General features: G+C 42.0%; 1 protein-coding gene across 1 annotated transcript in view; it reads left to right on the top strand.

Moving 5' to 3' along the window:
• The window catches only part of LOC129693483 (uncharacterized), a 79,410-nt gene that overhangs the window by 9,304 nt on the left and 46,305 nt on the right, over positions 1–23,801 (top strand). Inside the window, exons 3-4 of the mRNA XM_055630292.1 lie at positions 7,729–8,067; positions 11,907–12,176. Coding sequence (XP_055486267.1) covers positions 7,729–8,067; positions 11,907–12,176 — 609 coding nt within the window. The remainder of the gene's footprint in view (positions 1–7,728; positions 8,068–11,906; positions 12,177–23,801) is intronic.

Genomic DNA, 23,801 nt, shown 5'->3' on the forward strand with positions numbered 1-23,801 from the left:
TGTGAGTACGAATTGATTATTACCTTTTGAATTAAAATTACGGTTTTAATTGAAAGAATTCTGTAACAGAGCTCAACAAGCTGTTTTCTCCAGCGTGTCTGGGAAAGGCAGACCGACCTTGGATTGTTTTGAATCAAAGAGATAAAGGCGCATTCCATTGGAATTAGCATCATTTATTTTGCACCTGGAATTAGAGAGAGGTTCTCTACATTATCAGTATGTTTTAGTTTTGGAAGAAATTGTTGATAATAACAAAGTCACTCAGAAGCAGAGACTTTTTCGACTAATTTAAAGACTTGGCAATCTGCCAAGACCTCTTTTAAATCATGAAGGAAGATGAGGGCAGAGCTATGCCAGAAGAGCCACGTGGTGGTGAAGAAAGACCAGCCAGACAACTTAAACTCACTGAGAAAGGTCGAAGTTATGTTCTCAAGGAGGCTGAATTGGATAGGAACAAGTTGGGGAAGAGGATTAGAAGGCTGTTTGAAAGTGTGAAGACACTCATGGAATCAGAAGAGAACCAGGACAAGGTGGAAGAGAAATTACGCCTGATAAGTAGCCTTAACCATGAGCTGAAAGAGAAGCAGGACACACTGCTGGATGAAGAGCGTTCTCAAGAGGAGTGTGAAAGACATTTTAAGTATTATGATAAATCCATGGAAGTTGTAGGATGGTTAGAGCAAGTTAGCAAAAGTAAATGTAGCAGAAAAGAAGATACTAAGCATGAAGAAGAAGGTGATGAAATAGAACCGGGAGATAGTATCTCAAATGTATCTTCACAAAGATCAGGCCGTAAATCTGGTAGCTCAGCCAGTTCGGTTTTGAGGGCTTCTGCTCGTTTGGGAGCCAAGGCTGAGTTAGCAGTGCTCTCAATAGAAGCGGATGCTATGAAGAAAAAACATGAGATGGTCCGACAGCAACATGAGATGGCCCGACAGCAAGAAGAGATGATGCAACAGAAGGCCCGATGATGCAACAGATGGCCCGACAGCAAGATGAGACAAAGCGACAGCAAGATGAGACAAAACGACAGCAAGAAGAGATGATGCAACAGATGGCCCGACAGCAAGATGAGACAAAGCGACAGCAAGATGAGACAAAACGACAGCAAGAAGAGATGATGCAACAGATGGCCCGTCAGCAAGAAGAAATGGCGCGATGTCAGGAACAACTGGAATTAGATGCAATGATGAAGGTGGCTAAAGCCAGAAGGGACATACTGGAAAGTGAAGGGTCTAGATGCAGCTCTAGATCATCAAAGGCGATAAGCTCTAGACAGAGAGCCAAAACTGCTCAGAGTGAATTGACAGTTGAATCGATTCCACGGTCAAAGTCCACAGGATACCTTGGATTGGAAAACCTAAATAGGTTGAGTGAACCTTCAGCTCAGCAAATGGGTGCTAGACCGAAACTAGCTACTATAAGAACATCCGTACAAACTCGAGAAAGACCAGTGGACCAAGGAGAAGGGAATCAGGTTGGTCTATTGGCACTGCTGAATAAGCAATCTGAATTCAACGAGATTATAGCTCGACAAAATACATCTCTCATTTTGCCACCAGTTGAAATTCCTACGTATGCTGGAGATCCTTTGGAGTATGAAACTTTCGTGAGGGCACTGGAAGAGGTATTAGAGAAGAAAGTTAAGGATGAAAAAGAGCGCTTACGGTTTCTGGTGAAGTACACACAAGGAAGGGTGAAGGTGCTTGTGGAAAGTTGTCAGATGGAGCCAGACAACCAGGGCTATAATAAGGCGAGAAGATTACTAAAGGAACGTTTTGGTGATGAACAGAGGATTGCGAATGCATACATTGAAAGGGCCCATGCTTGGAAAGAAATCAAGCCAGAAGATGTGGATAAATTGAGTGAATATGCAATATTTCTGAGAAGATGTTGCAGCTCGATGAAAAATCTTGGCTATATGGAGGAAATTAATCTTTCAAGTAATCTTTCAATATGAGAATCATCATAAGCAAGTTGCCCAGAAGAATGAGAGAAAAGTGGAGAGATAGGGCTGGTAAATTACGTGATAAGAGCAAACAAGTAGCCAGGCTACCAGACCTGGTGGAATATTTAGAAAGAGAAGTACGGTACATGTCAGATTCATGCAGCGGGATTATTGAAGAAGCCAAGCCACTTGCAATTCATAAGGGTTCTACCTATGTCAAAACTAAACAAAAGACAGGGCCTAAGAAAAGCAATTTTGCTACCAATATAATACCTGAGAAGGTGTTGGGTGGTGCAAAAGAGTATGCACCGACCAGAAATAATTAATTTTGTCCATTTTGTGATGAAGTGGGTCACACCATAAGATGGTGTTGTAAATTTAAGGAAAAGAAATATGAAAAAAAGATGGACTTTTTAAAAAGGAATGGAATCTGCTATGGATGTTTACTGGAGAGAAAGTTAAAATTCAAATGCGTACCATGAATAAAGAAAAAAGGATTACCAGAGTTATTATATAACAAATATGGAGATATCCAGTTTGGATGAAGATAATTTTATTCCAATTTCAGAGGTTTTCACACATGAAACAATGCCTGTTGGTCGTCAAAATGTACCCAGATGTGAAGACTTACAGCAATGGCCTTACCTGAAAGAAGTCAAAATAACAAAGATAAATTCTGATATTGACTTACTTATTGGAACGAATGCCCTGAGAGCATTAGAACCTGTACAGATAATTAGGAGCCAAAAGGATGGACCGTATGCTATGAAGACCCTACTAGGATGGGTTATTTATGGCTCTTTGTGTAAGAATAAGGAAAGCACCAGAAAAATGAATTGCCGTGCTGTTGCTGTTAACCAAATATCTACAGGTAAATTGGAAAAGCTGTTAATGAAGCAATATAATCATGACTTCAATGAAAGTACCAGACAAGAACATGAAGAAATGTCTAGAGAAGAATTGAAATTCTTAGATATTATGAACCATTCAGTTAAGATGAAAAATGGACATTATTGTTTGGATTTACCTTTCAAGAAGGAAAGTGTTAATTTACCAAATAATCGCTATATGGCTGAACAGCGTATTCATGGTTTGAAACGTAAATTTGTTAAGAACACGAAATTCCAAGAGGAATATACATCCTTCTTACAGAATATGATTAATAATGATTATGCTGAAAGGATACCAATGAATCAACTATATGGAGATGATGGAGAGATCTGGTATATTCCGCACCATGGGGTGTACCACTCGAAGAAAGGGACATTGAGGGTGGTCTTTGACTGTGCGGCATCTTTAAAGGGACATCACTTAACAGTGAATTACTGCAAGGTCCAGACCTTACTAACTCGCTCCTTGGAGTTCTCATCAAATTTAGGCAAGAACCGATAGCTTTGATGGCTGATATCAGAGCAATGTTTTATCAAGTGAAAGTAACTGGTAAACATATTGATTATCTGCGATTCTTATGGTGGCCTGAAGGGGATGTGCAGCAAGACCTTGTTGATTACCGAATGAAACTACATCTTTTCGGAGCAGTGTCATCTCCAAGTTGTGCGAATTTCGCTTTGAGGAAAACCGCAGAGGATAATAAAGATTATTTCCCAGAGGAGGTAATTTCCACTTTGAAAAATAATTTTTATGTGGACGATTGCCTAAAATCCGTATCTACCGAGTTAGAGGCAATTCAAATAGTGAAACACCTAACCTCTCTCTGCAATAAGGGAGGATTTGTACTTACCAAGTGGGTCAGCAACAGTCGTGCTGTTTTGGAAAGCATTCCACCAGATGACAGAGCCGAAGAAACCAAGGTGATGGATTTAGACAAAGACAACTTGCCAATGGAAAGGGTACTGGGACTGTACTGGTGTGTGGGAACGGATGTGTTTAAGTTTAAATTGTCAATTCAGGAACGACCATGCACAAGAAGGGGTATCTTATCTGTGATTGGTTCAGTATATGATCCTTTGGGATTTCTGGTACCATTTACACTGCTAGCCAAGTTAATTTTACAGAATCTGTGTCGAGAAAAACTTGGTTGGGATGAGAGTATAACTCAAACATCCTCGCACAGTTGGACAGAATGGTTAAAAGACCTCCACAAAATGTCAACGTTTAAGGTAGATCGGTGTGTAAAGCCTAAAACCATTGGTAATATCGGAAATGCGCAACTGCATCACTTTTCGGATGCCAGCGAAAGTGGTTATGGGACTGTTTCATACTTAAGACTACAGAATGTAAACAAAAGAGTGCATGCTGACGATTCCCAGAATGGAACTTACAGCAGCAGTCTTAGCTGTGAAAATTGACATAATGCTGAAAAAGGAACTGCAATTTCAACTGGAAGAATCTACCTTCTGGACCGATAGTACTACGGTTTTGAAATACATTAACAATGAAAGCAAACGTTTTATGACATTTGTTGCAAATAGAGTTTCCTTTGTACTAGGAGCTACTAATGTTTCTCAATGGAGATATGTTAATACTAAGGAAAATCCTGCGGATGAAGCCTCTAGGGGACAAACAGCAAATTGCTTTCTTACTCAGTGGACTTGGCATCTCCACCTCCCTCTGCAACTGGACACTGGACTTCCTCACTAACAGACCACAGTCTGTTAGGGTCAATAACCTCACCTCCTCCACTATAACACTGAACACCGGAGTGCCACAGGGCTGTGTGCTCAGCCCTCTCCTCTACTCCCTCTTCACCCACGACTGCGTCCCAAAGTACGGATCCAACGCCATTATTAAGTTTGCTGACGATACCACGGTAGTAGGACTGATCAGCGACAACGATGAGTCAGCCTACAGGGATGAGATCCAGCACCTGACCACCTGGTGTGCCAACAATAACCTCGTCTTCAACTTCAAAAAGACGAAGGAGATTATTGTTGATTTCAGGCAGACCAGAGGAGGCAGTCATACTGCCATCCATATAAACGGGACTGAGGTGGAGCGCGTCTCCAGCTATAAATTCCTCGGAGTACATATCTCGGAGGACTTGTCCTGGTCCCTCAACACCTCCAAGCTGATCAAAAAGGCACAGCAGCGCCTTTACTTCCTTAGGAGGCTCAAGAAAGCCCACCTGTCCCCCCAGATCCTGACCAACTTTTACCGCTGTACCATAGAGAGTATCCTGACCACCTGCTTCACGGTATGGTACAGCAGCTGCACTGCTGCGGACAGGAAGGCACTGCAACGGGTGGTGAAAACCGCGCAGCACATCATCGGTGCCCCGCTCCCTGCCATGGATGCCCTCCACCGAAAACGGTGTCTGAGACGGGCTGGGAAGTTCATCAAGGACCCCTCACACTCCAACCATGGACTGTTTGCCCTCCTCCCATCAGGGAGGCGGTACAGGAGCCTCAGGTCACGTACTAGTAGGACGAGGAAAAGCTTCTACAACAACACAATCACACTGCTGAACTCGGAGTCCCGACGATAGATTTCTCTGGTCCCTCCGTCCCCTTTGTTTAATCATTCTGTATTTCCTGATTATTCTGTATCTTCCCTCTTTCTATTTTTTTTGTTTTTTCTTTATGTACAACTACTACGGACTGACGCAAAACTGCATTTCGTTGTACTGATACTTGTATTTGTGCGATGACATTAAAGTTGAATTGAATTGAATTGAATTAATAACAAGAGATGGATCAATGGGCCAAAGTTTCTTAGTAAGCCAAGTAGAGAATGGCCAAAGTTTGAACTCGGATTTGAAATCTCTACAACAGATCCGGAAATTAAACAAAACATTTCGGTGAATGTGATTGAAAAAAACTCATATGACACTGTGAATAGTTTAATTACCCACTTTTCATCATGGAATAAATTGAGAACATCGGTAGCCTGGTTTCTTAAAATAAAAACAAGATTGTTGATGAAAATTCGGGAAAAGAAACAAATAACAGAAAGTATCTTGGAGAAGAATCCTGCGGTAAGGGAAAAGGAAATCAAATTCCAGACGCAAGTTTTTGAAGCTTCACCTAGCCAACAGTGCCTATGTCTTGATGATCTCCTCAAAGCAGAAAATGCGATCATTTATTTCTGTCAAAGGCAGAAAGACAAAGAAGAGATATTAACATTACAAGCTGGTGGAGAAGGGGTACAAAGAAGTAGTCAATTGTATAAGCTCGACCCAATTTGGGCAGGAGATCTTCTGCGGATCGGTGGACGCCTAAACAGATTGGCAATGCCTGAAGAAAGGAAACGTCCTATCATTCTCGCTAAGGACTTTTACATAACAACATTATTATTACGGCATATTCATGAACAATGTTTTAATGAGACCAATAACTAAGTTGTGCTTGCTTCTAGAAGGCGAAAGTGAAGATGGAAGAGTCGAGAAAGAATTGTGATTGCAGATATATAGTGCATGCTATTTTTTCCTCATTAGTATAGTGGTTAGTATCCACGCCTAGCACGTGGGAGATCGCGGTTTGATTTCCTGACGAGGGAGCCACAGGGTTTTATTCCCTGATATTTTGATTTTGATGTATGTTAAGCCTTAATGGCCACTTTTTTGATGTTATTTGGTAATTGCCTCATTATGTATTCGGAACAATTAGGGGCCGGTATGTAGTGGCCATTTGGCCTATTTTGCATGTCATTGTGGATGGCATGTTCCTTTAAATTTTAGCCAGCCCGTTATAATGTGGGTGGGATTTATGACGTGTCTTGGGGCGTGTTTATGCAGCTTAACTGCTTGCGTGTTAGTTTAGTTGGGGATTCGTTTTGGACAGGAGAGGGAGAAGGTTTATCCTTCGACCAGGTCAACCATGTCAAGCCAGGTCAAGCATGTCAAGTCTCATGTGAAGAAGGAGACACGAGGAGTTTTCTAGTATCTGAAGCAATGCGTTGGAGTTCGAAGAAGATTGCTGGAACAAGTCAGAAAACCTTGGATGTATCTTACTGTTTTATATCTACAATAAAGAAAATATTCATTAAAAGACTGTGTGCTGAAGCTTTATGAAAGTAGAAGCTCTGAAAGTCTCTGAGGCAGCTTGCATGCGTACCGAAGACATTCCCCTTATCCCCTCTCACCCAATTAGTGGCTAGGGAGTTAATTTCCTGAAAGATCTGAAAAATCTGCCGCTACAGACTGGGACGTTCGACCGCTATGTGCGACTGGGACGTTCGACCGCTACGTGCGACTGGGACGTTTGACCGCTACGTGCGACTGGAACGTTCGACCGCTACGTGCGACTGGGACGTTTGACCGCTACGTGCGACTGGGATGTTGGTTTGCTATGTGCGACTGGGACGTTGAAGCCGTTACGGAAACCTGGTGGAGGCGGACAGGACTTGCAGCTTTTAGTACCAGTGTACAGGCCTGCAGCAGAGATAGAGAGGGGGATAAATGAAGTTGCTTTACTGAACAAGGAGAATGTCACGACAATAGTCTGAGAAGACATTACTGATGGTTTCTCCAGTGAGGCGATATGACTGGAGCTGAGAATGAAAAGGGGGAAGGACGACAGATGGCACAAGGGGCTAAGTGTTCGGCTGGCGACCGGAAGGTAGCCGGTTCGAATCCCGCTTGGAGTGCATACTGTGGTTGTGTCCTTGGGGCAAGACACTTCATCCACCTTTGCCTGTGTGTAAATGTAATGTAATTATGTGAAGCACTTTGGGGTCAATGCAAGTTGACTAAAAATGTGTTATATAAATAAGATTATTATTATTATTATTATTAATTACAGTATGTGCAAGACTAATAGGGTTGACACAGATATTGGAGATGTAACATCTGTTCTTGTATCTCCTCTCTCACATCCACACAGCAAAGTTCAGATTTGTGTTGCCGAACATCAACATGAACCAACCAGTCGGCTCGTCGGTGCTGCTGTCTGTTAATCCCAACAGGTTAAGGAGGAAGGTGGTGTGGAAGTTTCGCAATCATGAACGTGAACTGACCATCCTGGAGCACGTGTCCTATAGTAACATGGTGTCCTTCAATTCATACTTCAGATACCGGGCTGATTATGATTTATTGACTGGTTCACTTTTAGTGACTAAATTGGAATTGACAGATGGTGGCTTATATGAAGTAATTTTGAGTGAACTCACAGACGACAAGACAATTACATCCAAAAATGTCTATTATTACTTGAAAGTGCAGGGTATGTATGCCTGACATCCGCTCAACAAACATCTCTCAGTTGGGGCAGAAGGTGGTTTTGGGAAGAGCAGCCATACTTTGATCCACCACCCAGCTTCTAACATTGTCCTTTCAGTTTCTGATCTTCTGTTACCTTTCTGACCTTGCTGACATTATTTCTGGCACAGCAACCAGCAGCTTCTTCACCCATGTGGAGGGAAGGCAGGGACTCGAGTGCCAAAGATTGGTGGGAAGCTAGAGGATTGGGCAGCTATTAAAAAACAACGGAAGGCAATCTAAAAAGCAACATAGGAACTAATCGGTGGCCGATTAGGAAAAGGGGAGATGCAACGAGACCTGGGTGTCATGGTACACCAGTCATTGAAAGTAGGCAGGCAGGTGCAGCAGGCAGTGAAGAAAGCAAATGGTATGTTAGCATTCATAGCAAAAGGATTTGAGTATAGGGGCAGGGAGGTTCTACTGCTGTTGTACAGGGTCTTGGTGAGAGCACACCTGGAGTATTGCGTACAGTTTTGGTCTCCTAATCTGAGGAAAGACATTCCTGCCATAGAGGGAGTACAGAGAAGGTTCACCAGACTGATTCCTGGGATGTCAGGACTTTCATATGAAGAAAGACTGGATAGACTTGGCTTGTACTCGCTAGAATTTAGAAGATTGAGGGGGGATCTTATAGGAACTTACAAAATTCTTAAGGGGTTGATGCAGGAAGATTGTTCCTGATGTTGGGGAAGTCCAGAACAAGGGGTCACAGTTTAAGGATAAGGGGGAAATCTTTTAGGACCGAGATGAGGAAACCATTTTTCACACAGAGAGTGATGAATCTCTGGAATTCTCTGCCACAGAAGGTAGTTGAGGCCAGTTCATTGGCTATATTTAAGAGGGAGTTAGATGTGGCCCTTGTGGCTATGAATGGAGAGCAGGGGAGGGACAAGACTTTGCCTTCCATCATAGTGAGGAGGAGATTCACTGTGATTGATGTTTGTGTAAATTGTGGTGGTGTGTGTCTTGGTTCTTTTCTTGTATGACTGCAGAAACCAAATAAATGATGTTGTATTGTATTGTAAAGGGATCAGGGGGTATGGAGAGAAGACAGGTACAGGACTGAGTTGGATGATCAGCCATGATCATATTGAATGGCGGTGCAGGCTCAAAGGGCTGAATGGCCTACTCCTGCACCTATTTTCTATGTTTCTGTGTTTCTAAAGATGATATATGAAATTAAACTAGCCAATATTATAAAAGAGAACACCAAAGGATTGTTCAGGTATATATATATATATATATATATATATATATATATATATATATAGAGTTAAAGAGAGCCAAGAGTGGACTTTGGACTGCTGGAAAGTTGTAATAGGGAATGGCAGGTGAACTGAATATGTATTAGTGTCATCTTTGCAGTGCAAGATACCAGTAGTGTACAAGATGTTCCCATGAGTCATGAGGCAGAAGTGACATTCACTCACTATTACTGAGGAGAAGGTGCTTGGGAACTGAAGGGTCTGAAGGTGGATAAGTCACCTGGACCAGATCATTGAGCACACCCCAGGGTAGCTGTAGAGATTGTGGAGGCATTGGTAGTGATCTTTCCAGAATTGATCGTCAGGAGTGGTTCCAGAGGACTGGAAAATCACAAAAGAGGGTCGAGACAAAAGAAAGGTAGACAAAAATGCTGGAGAAACTCAGCGGGTGAGGCAGCATCTATGGAGCGAAGGAAATAGGTGACGTTTCGGGTCAAGACCCTTCTTCAGAGACAAAAGAAAAGATGTGATAGGTCAGTCATTGGTAACATTTTACAGTCCATTATTAGGGTGAGGTTTCAGGGTACTTGGAAGCACATGATAAAATAGGGCGGAGCTTTGCTGACAAATGTGTTGGAGCTATATGAGCAGGTAACAAGCAAGATGGACAAAGGAGAGATGGGTGGATGCTGTTTACTTGGATTGTCATTGGCCTTTGATAAGGTGTTACATGGGGGGCTGCTAAACAGGTGAGCTACTTGCTCGGATAGAAGTTTGGCCGACTGGCAGAAGGCATAGAGAGTGAATAAAGAGCAACCTTTCAGGAGTGGTTCCACAGGGGGGGCGCTGTTGGGTCCGCTACATTTCATGTTTTTTAAAAAAAATTTCTCAGGATGTGGTTTCCACAGGGGGGGCATTATATGTTGTTTTGTGTCCGCTACATTTCGATGATAGGTGGAGGTCACGTTTGATAAAAAAAAAATTATCTAGTATGGAATATGGTGTGTGGAGTCATGCCACTTTGGTAGAGAATAAAGTCATGACAAATTGGGAGATCTCAGGCTGGAAAAGGACTTGGAATGCTGGAAGAATTTTGTGCAAGGCCAAGCAATATAATTCAGTTCAAGAGAACTAGAGGGAATAATGATAGGTTTTCGACCACAGATAGTGAGGGGGTGGGAGGGGTCAGAGGAGGTTTGCGAATTATCTGTTGAGGAAACCAGGGGGACTGCCAGAATCTCTGGATTCTCTGCCACAGAAGGTACATGTTCGCGGAGCAACGGCCCGGCAGTCCGCGTTTTTATTATTTTTGGTCTATGTTTTTTATGTAGTTTTTGTTATTTTTGTTGGGTGTGGTGGTGTCATGGGGGGGGGGGGGGGGTGGGAGGGAGGGGGTAACTTTTTTAAATCTCTCCCTGCACGGGAGACCCGACCTTTTCTTTGTCGGGGCTCTGTTGTCGTTGGGGCTGCAATGTGGAGCGGCCTCCAACAGGAGAAGACCGGGGACTCTGGTGCCGACTCACCTCGTCGCGGAGCTGGCCGAGTCCGGAGCGTGTGGAGCGGTGGTGGAGCGCTGCTGCTGCTGCGGCCCGATCTCCGGGGAATCGGAGGCTGCAACTGCGGGTTTGGCGGACGGCGGCACCGGGAGCCCGCGGGTCCCTGGAGGGAGATCGCTTTTCAGGGCTCCTGCAATGGCGACTTCTCCCGCCCGAGTTGCGGGGTTGAAGAGCTCCTCTAGCGGGGCCTGACATCACCGCCCCGCGCGGCTTGGAATGGCTGCGGGACTCTGCGAGCGCACGCCGGGGGCTTTAACACCAAGACCCGGTGTGCGACCTTGCACCGCCCGGAGTGGCTTTAATGGCCGCGGGCCAATCGCCATCGCCAGCCGGGGGCTTTGACTTTGACTCTGACATCGGGGGGGGAGAGTGCAGTGGAGATATAAGTTTTTTTGGCCTTCCATCACAGCGATGTGATGGATGTTTATGTAAAATGTAAATTATGTTGTGTCTTGGGTCTATTTGTGTGTAATGTATGGCTGCAGAAACGGCATTTCGTTTGGACCTCAAGGGGTCCAAATGACAATTAAATTGAATTGAATTGAATTGGCTATATTTAAGAGGGAGTTAGATGTGGCCCTTGTGGCTAAATGGATCAGGGAGTATGGAGAGAAGGCAGGTACAGGATACTGAGTTGGATGATCAGCCATGATCATATTGAATGGCGGTGCAGGTTCGAAGGGCCGAACGGCCTACTCCTGCACCTATTTTTTATGTTTCTATGTGTATGTTTCTATGATTGGGTTAACATATGATGTGTGTTTGTCGGCACTGGGCCTGTACTTGCTGGAGTTGAGGAGGATGGGGAGTCTCATTGACAACTACCGGATAATGAAAGGATAAAGAAAGATAGAGCGGATGTGGAGAGGATGTTTCCAGTAAAGACAGTCGAGTACCAGTAGTCACAGACTCAGAATAAAAGGACATAACTTTAGAAAGGAGATGAGGATGAATTATATGAGCGAGAGCTGATATAAATATAATTAGCTATCTGAACACAGATTAGGTTTGACCAATTTTGTGTTGTTACTTTCTGACAGAGCTGCTGAGTACCCCAAGGATATATCAGAAACCTAACTATATCATGGATAGTGTTCAGCTGATCTGCTTTATGCGAGATATTCAAAACATCTACACTGAATGGGCGAAAGACGGTGTGTCGTTGGTGAACAATTCCCATTTCGAAGTGAGCAATGATGGCAGTATGCTGCTCATTAAAGAGCTGAGAGTGTCGGACTGTGGCTCGTACAAGTGCCGAGTGCACAATGACGTCAGCGCCAATTTCGCCTCACACTTTGTCAGTGCCGACGGTAAGATCCCATTGAGAATGTGGAATAACTCAGGATCCAGTTATTTTGGATTCTAAGTTGTTTATTAAGAAAGCCCACAGAGCTCAAATACATAGGTGTTATGAGCTCAAGCTGAATGAGGAATGTAACTAGAGGATGGACTGGCAGGATAGATAATATATGAGACACTTAACCAGATCGCTGTTTGAGTGTACAGTAGTATGCAGTAAAACATAACCTGGATCAGGTCATCTACATCCTCCTTCTTAAATATAATAAATCATGCAACTAAATAAGCATACAATTGAAACTGCTAATGTACAGTAGGAAGATACAGTGCTTTTCAAATCGCAACTAAACCGTGAAGGATATGAATAAGGAGGAATACAATGTGGCCTCAGTAATGGAAACCTCACTTCCGGTGGCTGCTATGAAGCAGTGAAGGCAGCTGCACTGAGCTCTCCTCCAGACAAATCGTGTTTAAAGTCGACTCCCATGACAGGATCGAGTTAAACATTCTTATCAGGTTTGCTGAACGTCAAGGGTACTGACTCCATCAAACGGTACTGGTGGATTGGGGATTTAAAACGATCTTATCGTAAAAACTGGATGAGAAAGAGAAGAGGTCAGAGAGGACCCAAGAAGACTACAATCAGTTTCCAGCTCCAAAAAGCTCTGGATGAGCTTGAAACCACCCCTGAACCCACGTTTGAAAGTTTGGAAGAGGAGCTGGAACCTCAACAACCTCAACCTCAACCTACAAGCGATATGGCTGCGAGAAGTGATACAAAGGAGAAAGAAATGAAAAGCTGGGAAGAAACGGTAAGAGCTAATATTATTAAAGACATTACTAAAGATCTTCAGAAGCAATTTGCCAAAATGAATTCTACAATTCAGAATAACTTCTCCACTATGGAGGGCAATCTTTCTAAGAAAATTGATAATAGCTGCGGCGAAGTAAAAGAGCTTTATGTAGCCCTGAACCAGCAGTTTAAAGATTTGGAGTCCAGGACAGCGAAGGAAATGGAAAGTATGCGGAAAGATTATAACAACAAACATGACACTCTACTGAAGCAATTAACAGACACGGAAAAATTGATGGATGAAATGGAGGGTGAGATGGTACAGATGAGCCAAGAAATAACAGGTCTGAAAAAACAACACGATACGAATTGGGAGTTAACGAATAAACTGAATGAGAAATGTCAAGATGTAGAGGCCAGGTCAAGGAGGCAAAATCTGAGAATAGTAGGAGTTAAAGAGGGTGCTGAACACGGCCTTCAAATGCGTGATTTTATTACTAAGCTACTTAAAGATGTTTTCAAACTTCCTGAAAAACCAAAGATAGATCTGGCTCATCGAGTGGGTCGCTTCCAAAAACATGATAATGCTACACCAAGGCAAATTATTGTAAAGTTCCTAGATATTTCAACTGTGGAAACTCTATTAAAGAAGATAACCTTCTTACATTCGCTGATAATATCGTAAGATTCTACAGGGATTATCCTCGGGAAATTCTGGCAAAAAGACGCGAGTTTAAAAGGGCAAGCAGTATTTTATATGGACATTCTGAAGTTCGTTATGGCGTGATCTATCCAGCAAAAATGCTAATTACGTTTAAGGGCAAGCAACGCTCATTCACGGACCTGGACTCTGCTTGCAAATACGCCCAGGAGATTTTAAACAAAATTCAAGGAGGAACAGAATAATAGCCATTTTATCTGTGGAACTTTGTTTTTTCTGTTCCAAGACACTAGAACGCTTCAGACGGTTACCAGACAGGCTTATCTGGCAAGAATGTGCTGTTTAATAACACAGGCCGAATTAAACTTCTGAACTGAAAGCACATATGAAAGCTCAAGGTCGCAAGCTCATCACCAAACCCTTCAGCACGGAGAACTATGAGACCGTCTCCTTTTGAAATGGCCATGATATGAGGCATCTGTTCCACACTATATGACCCATTATCCAATTACGCGCAATAAACTCAACCAACGTTAAAGGCGTAATGTCCTATACTAACACAATTAACTATATAGCAGGAAGGGTGGGGGAGGTTAGACATATATTTTAAATACTAAATACTAATAATGAATTAACTAACATACAGGTAAATGAAAAGTATAATTTTGAAGAGGTACTTTAACCCATAATTACTTTTATTTTAATCCAAATCTTCTACCTTCCCTTTTATTTTATTCTATTTTAAACTGTTCAGCGATGACCTGATATGATAATTTTGGTAACAATTAGAGGGAACCGACTAACGTTGGGTCAAATTCTAATAGGGGGATAAGGCCCAGTGCATAATCTCATCGACGGAGGTCAATTTAAAAACAAATCTAGCTACCTTAGGTGGCTTTTTTGTAATTTATCGCTTTTTTGATAAATTACATTCACTTTTTTTGTTTATTCACAATTATGTGTTGTATGACTCAATCATTTTTATGTACACTTTATTTTATGTTTTTCTCTTTCCCTTAATTATGTTTAATAGTGTCAGGAGATGTAGAACTACTGTAGAAATTATGAAGGACAACTCTGGATTCGGGATTCTGAGGTACTTGGCTGCATCACATGAATCATACAGTCTGGTAATAATAGCCAATGCAAGATAATAGTCGAATAAATATCGGAGGTCTCACCTTCTGTAGTTGGAACATCAGAGGTGCGAATGAGCCAATTAAGAGGGGTAAAATTCTGGCACAATTAAAATCATTAAATATGGATATTGCTTTCCTACAAGAGACACATTTGAAACAACAAACTCAGATCAGATTAAGGGCAAATTGGATAGGTCAAACCTATTACTCCTCATTCACCTCTAAAGCAAGAGGCACGGCCATTATAATTCGGAAGGGCATACCTTTTAAATTAAAGAAATCCATATCGGATAAGAGGGAAGATATGTTATAGTCACGGGAGAAATGTACTATACACCATTATCTATGATAAATATTTACGCGCCTAATTTTGATAACCCACAATTCTTTAGGAAAATAATAGATTTAATCGCAGAGCATAATTTTCAAATATAATAATGGGGGGAGATTTCAACTGTGTTATAGACCCATACTTAGATAAATCAATAAAGCTAGGGAAGCATCTTGTTAAAACTAAGACCTGTGAATTTTTAAATACTTATATAAAAAATAATAACATAGCTGATGTTTGGAGAATAGCAAATCCAAGTGGTAGGGAATACTCATTTTATTCATCAGTTCACAAAACTTATTCGCGAATTGACTATTTCTTATTGGACACAAAATTGATCCCGTATACGAATAAACCATCATATCATAATAGTATTATTTCTGATCACTCACCATTGACTTTTATACTTAAAATTGAGGGAATGCCGAGTATAAAACCTTTTTGGAGGTTCAATGCACACATATTAAATAACCAGCAGGGTTATGAGTATATAAAAGAACAAACAAAACCTTTTTTCGAAATAAATGACACGCCGGGTATTTCTGCACCGCTATTATGGGAAACCTTCAAGGCATATATTCGCGGTGTTATAATAATCTCTTACCAAAGTTTTCAAAATAAGGAAAATAAAAGAGAACTTCAGCGGATAGAACAGAAAATAAAATTACTAGAACTGGACAATGCAACTGACCCAACCATAAATAAACATAATAAGATAACTTTATTGAAATATAAAGTCAATAGAATACTATCGGCTAGAGTAATAAGATTATTCCAAATTACAAAACAAGCACACTTCGAATTTGGGGATAAGCCACATAAACTACTTGCGAGGCAACTGAAGCAACGAGAAAAGGAAAAAACTATTACTAAAATTAAATCGGATAAGGGTGAGTTTCTAACATTGCCTAAGGATATTAATAAGAGGTTTGCCCAATTTTATCATAATTTATATACATCTAAAATAAAGACAGATGTAAGTAAAATTACACATTTTTTAGATAATTGCAAGTTCCCAAAATTGGATAGTTTCGAACAAGAGCAATTAGGAGCACGGATTACTAGTGAAGAAATAAAACAAATAATAAACTCACTGAAAAATGGGAAGACCCCAGGACCAGACGGTTTTAGTAATGAATTTTATAAAAGATTTCAGGAGTCAATCGTACCAAGATTATTCAATTTATACGTGCAGGCTTATACTGAAAATAAACTACCAGAAACCCTAGCAGAAGCAACAATAACGCTTATACCAAAAAAAGATAAAGATTTAGATGAACCGGGTTCTTATAGAGCTATTTCACTTCTAAATACGGATCAGAACATTTTAGCAAAGATTCTAGCTAGAAGGCTAAATAATTATATTAACAATTTAATAAATACAGATCAAACGGGATTTATACCCAAAAGACAATCATTTAATAATTTAAGAAGGCTTTTCAATATAATGTACTCTCACAATGAGGACAATGAAGATATTTCAGTTGTCACGCTGGATGCAGAGAAGGCATTTGATCAAGTAGAATGGCAGTATTTATACAAGGTACTCCAAAAATTTAATATGGGAGAGAATTTTATTAGATGGATTAAACTACTTTACGATAGACCTACGGCAAGAATATTAACTAACAATACGCTATCTCCAAAATTTTACTTATCAAGGGGTAATAGGCAAGGGTATCTTATGATAGAACCGCTGGCCGAAAAGATTAGAAATCACCCGAATATTCACGGATATAACACTAAGGACTCAAAGAATAAAATTTCATTATATGCCGATGATATCCTTCTATATATTACTAATACACAAACGAGTATACCCACCTTATTAACACTAATTGAGGAATTCGGATCTTTTTCAGGATATAGAATAAATTGGAATAAAAGCGAAATTATGTCTTTAAAACCACAGGATTCGAGACACTTACTAAAATTCCCCTTCAAAATTGTAACAGAAAAATTCAAGTATCTGGGTATTCAAATTACGAGAAGACACAAATCATTATTTAGTGCCAATTTTATACCACAATTAAATAAACTGAATGATACGATTAAATTTTGGAAAACGCTTCCGCTCTCATTGATAGGTAGAATTAACGCTATCAAAATGACTTTCTTACCACAATTAATATATTTGTTTCAAGCGATCCCAATATATATTCCAAAATATTTTTTCAAAAAACTAGATTCCACTATCACTAATTTTATATGGGACTACAGAACACATAGAATTCAACGAAAGCATTTGTGCAAATCTAAAGAAGTTGGGGGTTTATCATTACCTACTGGGCAGTGCATATTAAGAACATAATGTACTGGCTGGATAGTTCCACTCAGCAGTTGGAGTGGATAAGAATGGAGAAAGAGGAGTGCTATCCGCACGATATAGGAACGATCCTGCTCTCACCGATAAAATTGAATAGTATAATATATAAGAAGAACCCAATTATTCACAATATAATAAGAATTTGGAAACAAATAAAAGTATCCTTGAAATTAAATAATTTATCAGTACTAACCCCACTATTGAACAACCCCGCATTCAAACCTTCTCTCATCGACAACACATATCAACAATGGGATAGACTGGGGATTAGGAAAGTAGGGGATATGTATGGTGGGCAAACTGTTATCATTTCAACAATTAAAATTTAAATTTAAATTGAAGGATAATCAATATTTTAAATATATACAGGTATGTGACTTTATGAAGAAATATACACATAGATTTCAAACTATATTTTTAGACCCTTTAGAAGAAGCAATGAATATTAAGGCTGATTCACAAAAATTAATATCATACTTTTATAATAATATATTAAATAGAGAATCACCCTCAACAGAAGCACTAAAGGAAGATTGGAAACACGAGCTAATGATAAAGATCTCGAAGGATAGATGGGAAAAGTATTTGATGAATACACATAACTGCTCTATTAATGCAAGACATAATTTTATTCAATTCAAATTATTACATAGACTATATTATTCAAAAACGAGGTTGAATAAATTTTATCCAAATGTCTCTCCCAGATGCGATAAATGTTTGTTTCAAAACGCTAATATAACACATTCATTTGTAGGATGTACAAAGTTGAATACATTTTGGAGTGATATATTTGATATATTTACAAAGCTTTTCAAGTCAAGAATAGAACCCAAAACGGAATGGATTATATTTGGAATAATAGGAGAAGATACCAATTTAAATAAAGATCAAAATGTTTTTTTAAATTATGAGTTAATAATTGGAAAGAAATTGATACTTAAATTTTGGAAAAAATACAACCATACCAACTGTTAAAATGTGGATTAGGAATATGATGGACATAGCACGCCTTGAAGAAATGAGACTCCGACTAATAGATAAATCTGACCAATTCTTAAGGAGTTGGTCTCCTTTCATCGACTTTTTGGAATCATGTGATGCAGCGGTACCGTAAAGATTGCTGATTTCAGTTCATGACGCGGATAGATCTACATCTCCGAATACAGATTTGAAAAATTCTCTTTTAAGGGGCCTTCTCTTCTATTTTTACTTTCCACTTTCTCTCTTTCTTTTTTATTTTTTATATACACACTTCACGTTTTTCTACTCTCTGCCATCTATTTTTCTACTTTTTCCTCTTTCTATTGTTTTCTTTTTCTTGTCTTGCTTACTTCCTTCTCATAACATAAAACTAGAGGTTGTACATAGAATGGATTACGGTATTACATAGTTGGCACCTAAAATCAGGTTCCACTGTACTGTTTTGTACTGTATTAACTTCTAATAAAATAAACAAAAAAAAAAAAAAGTAATGGAAACCTGTAATTAGTATTTAATACAGTCTTTGTATCTAGGGTAAGGCAGACAAACCCGTCTTATACTTGTACAGTCCAGGCCCTCTGCCAGAGGGATGGGTGACATCATATCAGGTGGTGGTTCAACAGTGTTTGCAGGAGACTACACGGGTGACTACACCGGCAGTCTAATAGGTAATTTCACCAATAGTGCAGGTGGCTCTTTGGCCATTGGGGAGCCATTGCGGTTTGAACCCACAGTCTCGCCATTAGTCTTTGACTCAAAGTCTGGAACACTGACGTAGCCATACGAGAATTGCCGCGATGGTCTTGGTTCGCACACCGGCAGTATATGTTTTCTATTATGCATATAAATTCCTCCTTCGGAACGGACTAGATAGGAACGTGGCTCCAGGCTGGTTTCTGCCACTACGCCTACATGGTCATGTCCTTTCTGTGTTTGTAGGCAGACCGTTTGACCGGGAGACAAAGGGGAGAGGGGACAGCTGGTTTGGTCGTAATACGATTTTTGAACTTGCCATTTGTGTTGTAGTTGGGCCTGGACTGCGTGTGCATCACGAACCTGAGGTTGTAGCAGTTGCTTAGCTACTGGAAAGGTAGTGCGGGTTTGTCTGGACATTAAGCGTTGTGCGGGTGAACCTAACGCTGCGTCCCGTGAAACATTGCTTAAGTTGAGGAGGTCCAGGAAGACATCAGACCCCGCTCTTTTAGATTTTTCCATCACCTGTTTCGCACTTCGAACGGCTCTTTCCACTAAACCGTTCGATTGCAGATATTCTGGGCTGCTGGTGACATGTTTGAAATCTCAGCGTTGGGTTAAGTCCTCGAAGCTTTGGCATAAATTGTCCTGCATTGTCTGACATGAGGGAGAGAGGGGCACAGTGAACTGACAAGTGTCTAAATAACTGCCGCTGATGAGGCAGCGCGGAACAAATCAATCTCAAACCAGCATGTCAGTCGCCAGATTACACAAAAAAGCTGGAGAAACTCAGCGGGTGCAGCAGCATCTATGGAGCGAGGGAGATAGGCAACGTTTCGGGCCGAAACCCTTCTTCAGACTGATCGGGGGCGGGGGTGGGTGGGGACAAGAAAGGGAAAAGGAGGAGTAGCCAGAAGGCTGGGGGATGGGAGGAGACAGCAGGGGGGCTAAGGAAGGGGAGGAGACAGCAAGGACTAACAAAATTGGGAGAATTCGATGTTCATGCCCCCGGGGTGCAGACTCCCCAAACGGAATATGAGGGGCTGTTCCTCCAATTTCCGGTGCTGCTCGCTGTGGCCATGGAGGAGACCCAGGACAGAGAGGTCGGAGGCGGAGTGGGAGGGGGAGTTGAAGTGCTGAGCCACCGGGAGGTCAGCTTGGTTATTGCGGACCGAGCGGAGGTGTTCGGCGAAACGATCGCCCAACCTCCGCTTGGTCTCACCGATATAGATCTGCTGACATCTAGAGCAGCGGACGCAATAGATGAGGTTGGAAGAGATGCAGGTAAACCTCTGTCGCACCTGGAACGATTGCTTGGGTCCTTGAACGGAGTCGAGGGGGGAGGTAAAGGGACAAGTGTTGCATCTCTTGCGGTTGCAAGGGAAAGTGCCCGGGGAGGGGGTGGACCGAGAGGGAAGGGAAGAATTGACAAGGGAGTTATGGAGGGAGCGGTCTTTGCGGAAGGCAGATATGGGGGGAGATGGGAAGATGTGGCGAGTTGTGGGGTCATGTTGGAGGTGGCGAAACTGACGGAGGATTACTTTTTGTATGTGACGGCTGGTGGGGTGAAAGGTGAGGACTAGGGGGTCAGTCGCCAGAGTTGTCCACGGAAGATCAGGAACCAGGTGATGCTGCTGCTGGTGTAGTGCTAGACTGTTACATACCACACACGACTGCATCCTCTGTCGCACATAGTCCAACATGGCTGGCCAGAAGAACATGCTCTTGGCCTGTTGCACCGTTGTCTCTGAACCAGGGTGCCGTCTATGTACGGCATGAGAGTAATGCTGCTGTAGTGAAGCTGGGACTAGCCACTGCTTTGTGGCCCTTCATAATAACTCCGTTCTCGATCACCAGTACCAGATTCCTGTCGATTACTTGATGGGAAAGTATGGCTGCACTGAAAGTGGAAGTGAGTGCTGCTTGTTAGGCCATCCACATTTAATGAGTGATGTGAGTATCTGTAAGGTGTTATCTTCAGCTGTGTGGGCAATCAACGTATCCAAACCCGAGGGGTAACTGTGGTCAATCATCTTAATATCAATGTGTCCTTCTCGGCTGCATGCCTGTCGTCGGTTTTCCTGGGTGCACGGGACAGAGTGTCTGCCAGGTACATGTCCTTCCTACGTTTGTAGTTTAGGGTGATGTCGTACTTCTGGAGCTGCACATCATTTGTTGCAGCCTGGCTGGTGCAGCATGTATGGGTTTATTCAGGATGGAAACCAGTTGTTGGTGGTCCGTTTCAATTGTCACAGCTTTGCCAAAGATATAATAATTGAACTTCACACATGCGAATACAACTGTTAGTAACTCCTTCTCGGTCTGCACATACCACGTCTCTGTGTCCATCATGGTCTTTGAAGCATAAGCAATCAGCTGATATTCTTCGAAGCATGCCGCTCCGAGGCCGTACTGGGAGACGTCACATGTCAGCGTGACTGGCTTGTTGACATTGAAGTACATCAGAGTGGGTGGGCACGACATCTGTTGTTTAAAAGTGTCAAAAGCTCGCTGCTGCTGTTCATGCCACATCCAAACAGTGTCCTTGTTAGTGAGCTGGCATAGCGGGGCTGAGAGCTCGCTGAAGTGTGGAACAAACCTGCCCAGGCAGTTCACCATGTCTAAAAATCTTTGCAGACTGGCAGCATTGATCTGCGCTGCCATTTCACTAATGGCTGCTGGCTTTGAGGCCAATGCTGGTGAAAAGATGACCTACATAGTTATCTTGGTTGACTCAAAACCTGCATTTACTGGGGTTGAGTTTTAAGTTTACCTCCCTGGCGTGGTCGAGCACCTTTTTCAGATTGTCATCGTGCTCCTGCAGGTCTTTACCCGCTACGATAATATGATCCACAATGATCGCGCAGGGATACCTGTCAAAAATCTGCTCCATCAAGCGTTGGAATACTTTGTTGGCTGAATTGATGCCAAACGGCATGCGCAGAAATCTGTAGCATCCGAAGGCTGTGCTAAAAGTAGTGAACATAGTAGAAACTGTGCTGAAAGTTGATTGATTGCCAAGAGGAATTTGCGAGAACGAGCTCTTGGCATCCAACACAGAGAACACTGTAGCCTTGCCCATGTGTGTAGCCACCTCTTCCACCATACGCATGGGGTGATAAGGTCTCTTTAATGCAGTATTTAGGTCTCTAGGGTTGATACATATACATATCGCCTGCTTGTTGTTTTTAGTGGCAGCGACCATCGAGGATACCTAATCAGTGAGTTCAGAGCAACTAGTACACTACATCCACTGGCTCTCCCTTGTCTATTTTCCTAGTTACACCCTCAAAGAATTCCAGAAGATTAGTCAAGTATGATTTCCACTTCGTAAATCCATGCTGAGGGATTTTGGAAGTTGCAGAGGGATATGTGTTGGAATATGCTAAGCTGCGACTGTGTTGCCCTTTGATTGTGATGTAGAATTCTTGGAGTGATATTAGAGATGTAGAGCCATAGTCATAGTGCACAGAAACAGGTCCTTCAGCCCAACATGCCTACGCCGACCAGCATGCCCCATCTACACTGGTCCCACCTGCCTTTGTTTGGTCCCATATCCCTTGAAACCTATCTTATACATGTACCTGTCTAAATGTTTCTTAAACATTGTGACAGTACCTGCCTCAACTACCTCCACTGACAGCTCGTTCAATACACTCACCACCCTATTTGTAATATAAATGTTTGCCTGTCAGGTTCCACTTAAATTTTGCCCCCATACAAGATATTACCCCCGGTCAAATATTTGATGCATTTGCCGATCTATTCCTCTCATGATTTTGTATAACTCTATAAGATCACCCGCCATTCTCCTGCTCTCCAATGAATCAAGCCCTTGCCCTTTGCATCACATCCAGGCAACATCCTCATATATCATTCCTGTACCCTTTCCAGCTTAACATCTTTCCAAAACCAGGGTGACCAAAACTGAACATAATACTCTAAATGTGGCCTCACCAATGTCTTGTCCAACTGTAACTTCCTAACTTCTGTTCTCAATACTCCGATTGATGAAGGCCAATTTGCCGAAAAACCTTGTGACCACCCTGTCTACCTGTGACGCCACTTTCAAGGAACCACGCACCTGCACTCCTAGATCCCTCTACTCTACAACACTTCCCAGAGCCCTGCCATTTGCTGTGTCGGCCCTGCCCATGATAATCATGCCGAATTGCAAAGTGCATTTCTCCGTATTAAACTCCATTAACCATTCCTCAGCCCACCTGCCCAACCAATCAAGACCCTACTGTAATTTTTGACAACTACCTTCGTTATCTACAATACCACCCACTTTAGTGTCATCTGCTAACTTACTAATCACGCCTTATATGTTCTCATCCAAATCATTTGTGTAGATGACAAACAATAACAGGCCCAGCAGCAAACCCTGAGGCACACCACTAGTCACAGTTCTCCCTTGTCTTGAAATCAACCTTCCAACATCACCCTCTGCTTCCATGAAGCCAATTTTCTATCCATCAGCTAGCTCTCATTGGATCCTATGCGATGTAACCTTCCAGAGCAGCCTACCACAAATATTCACTTGTTGTTACCACCTTCCTGCTTCTGCTGCTGCAATGGAAGTGTGATGGCCGTGTGTCAATTGCCCTCGTGGCCATGATCAGCCATGATCATATTGAATGGCGGTGCAGGCTTGAAGGGCCGCATGGCCTACTCCTGCACCTATTTTCTACGTTTCTATACATATG

Source organism: Leucoraja erinacea, unplaced genomic scaffold, assembly GCF_028641065.1.
Source record: "Leucoraja erinacea ecotype New England unplaced genomic scaffold, Leri_hhj_1 Leri_310S, whole genome shotgun sequence".
NCBI lineage: Eukaryota > Metazoa > Chordata > Chondrichthyes > Rajiformes > Rajidae > Leucoraja > Leucoraja erinaceus.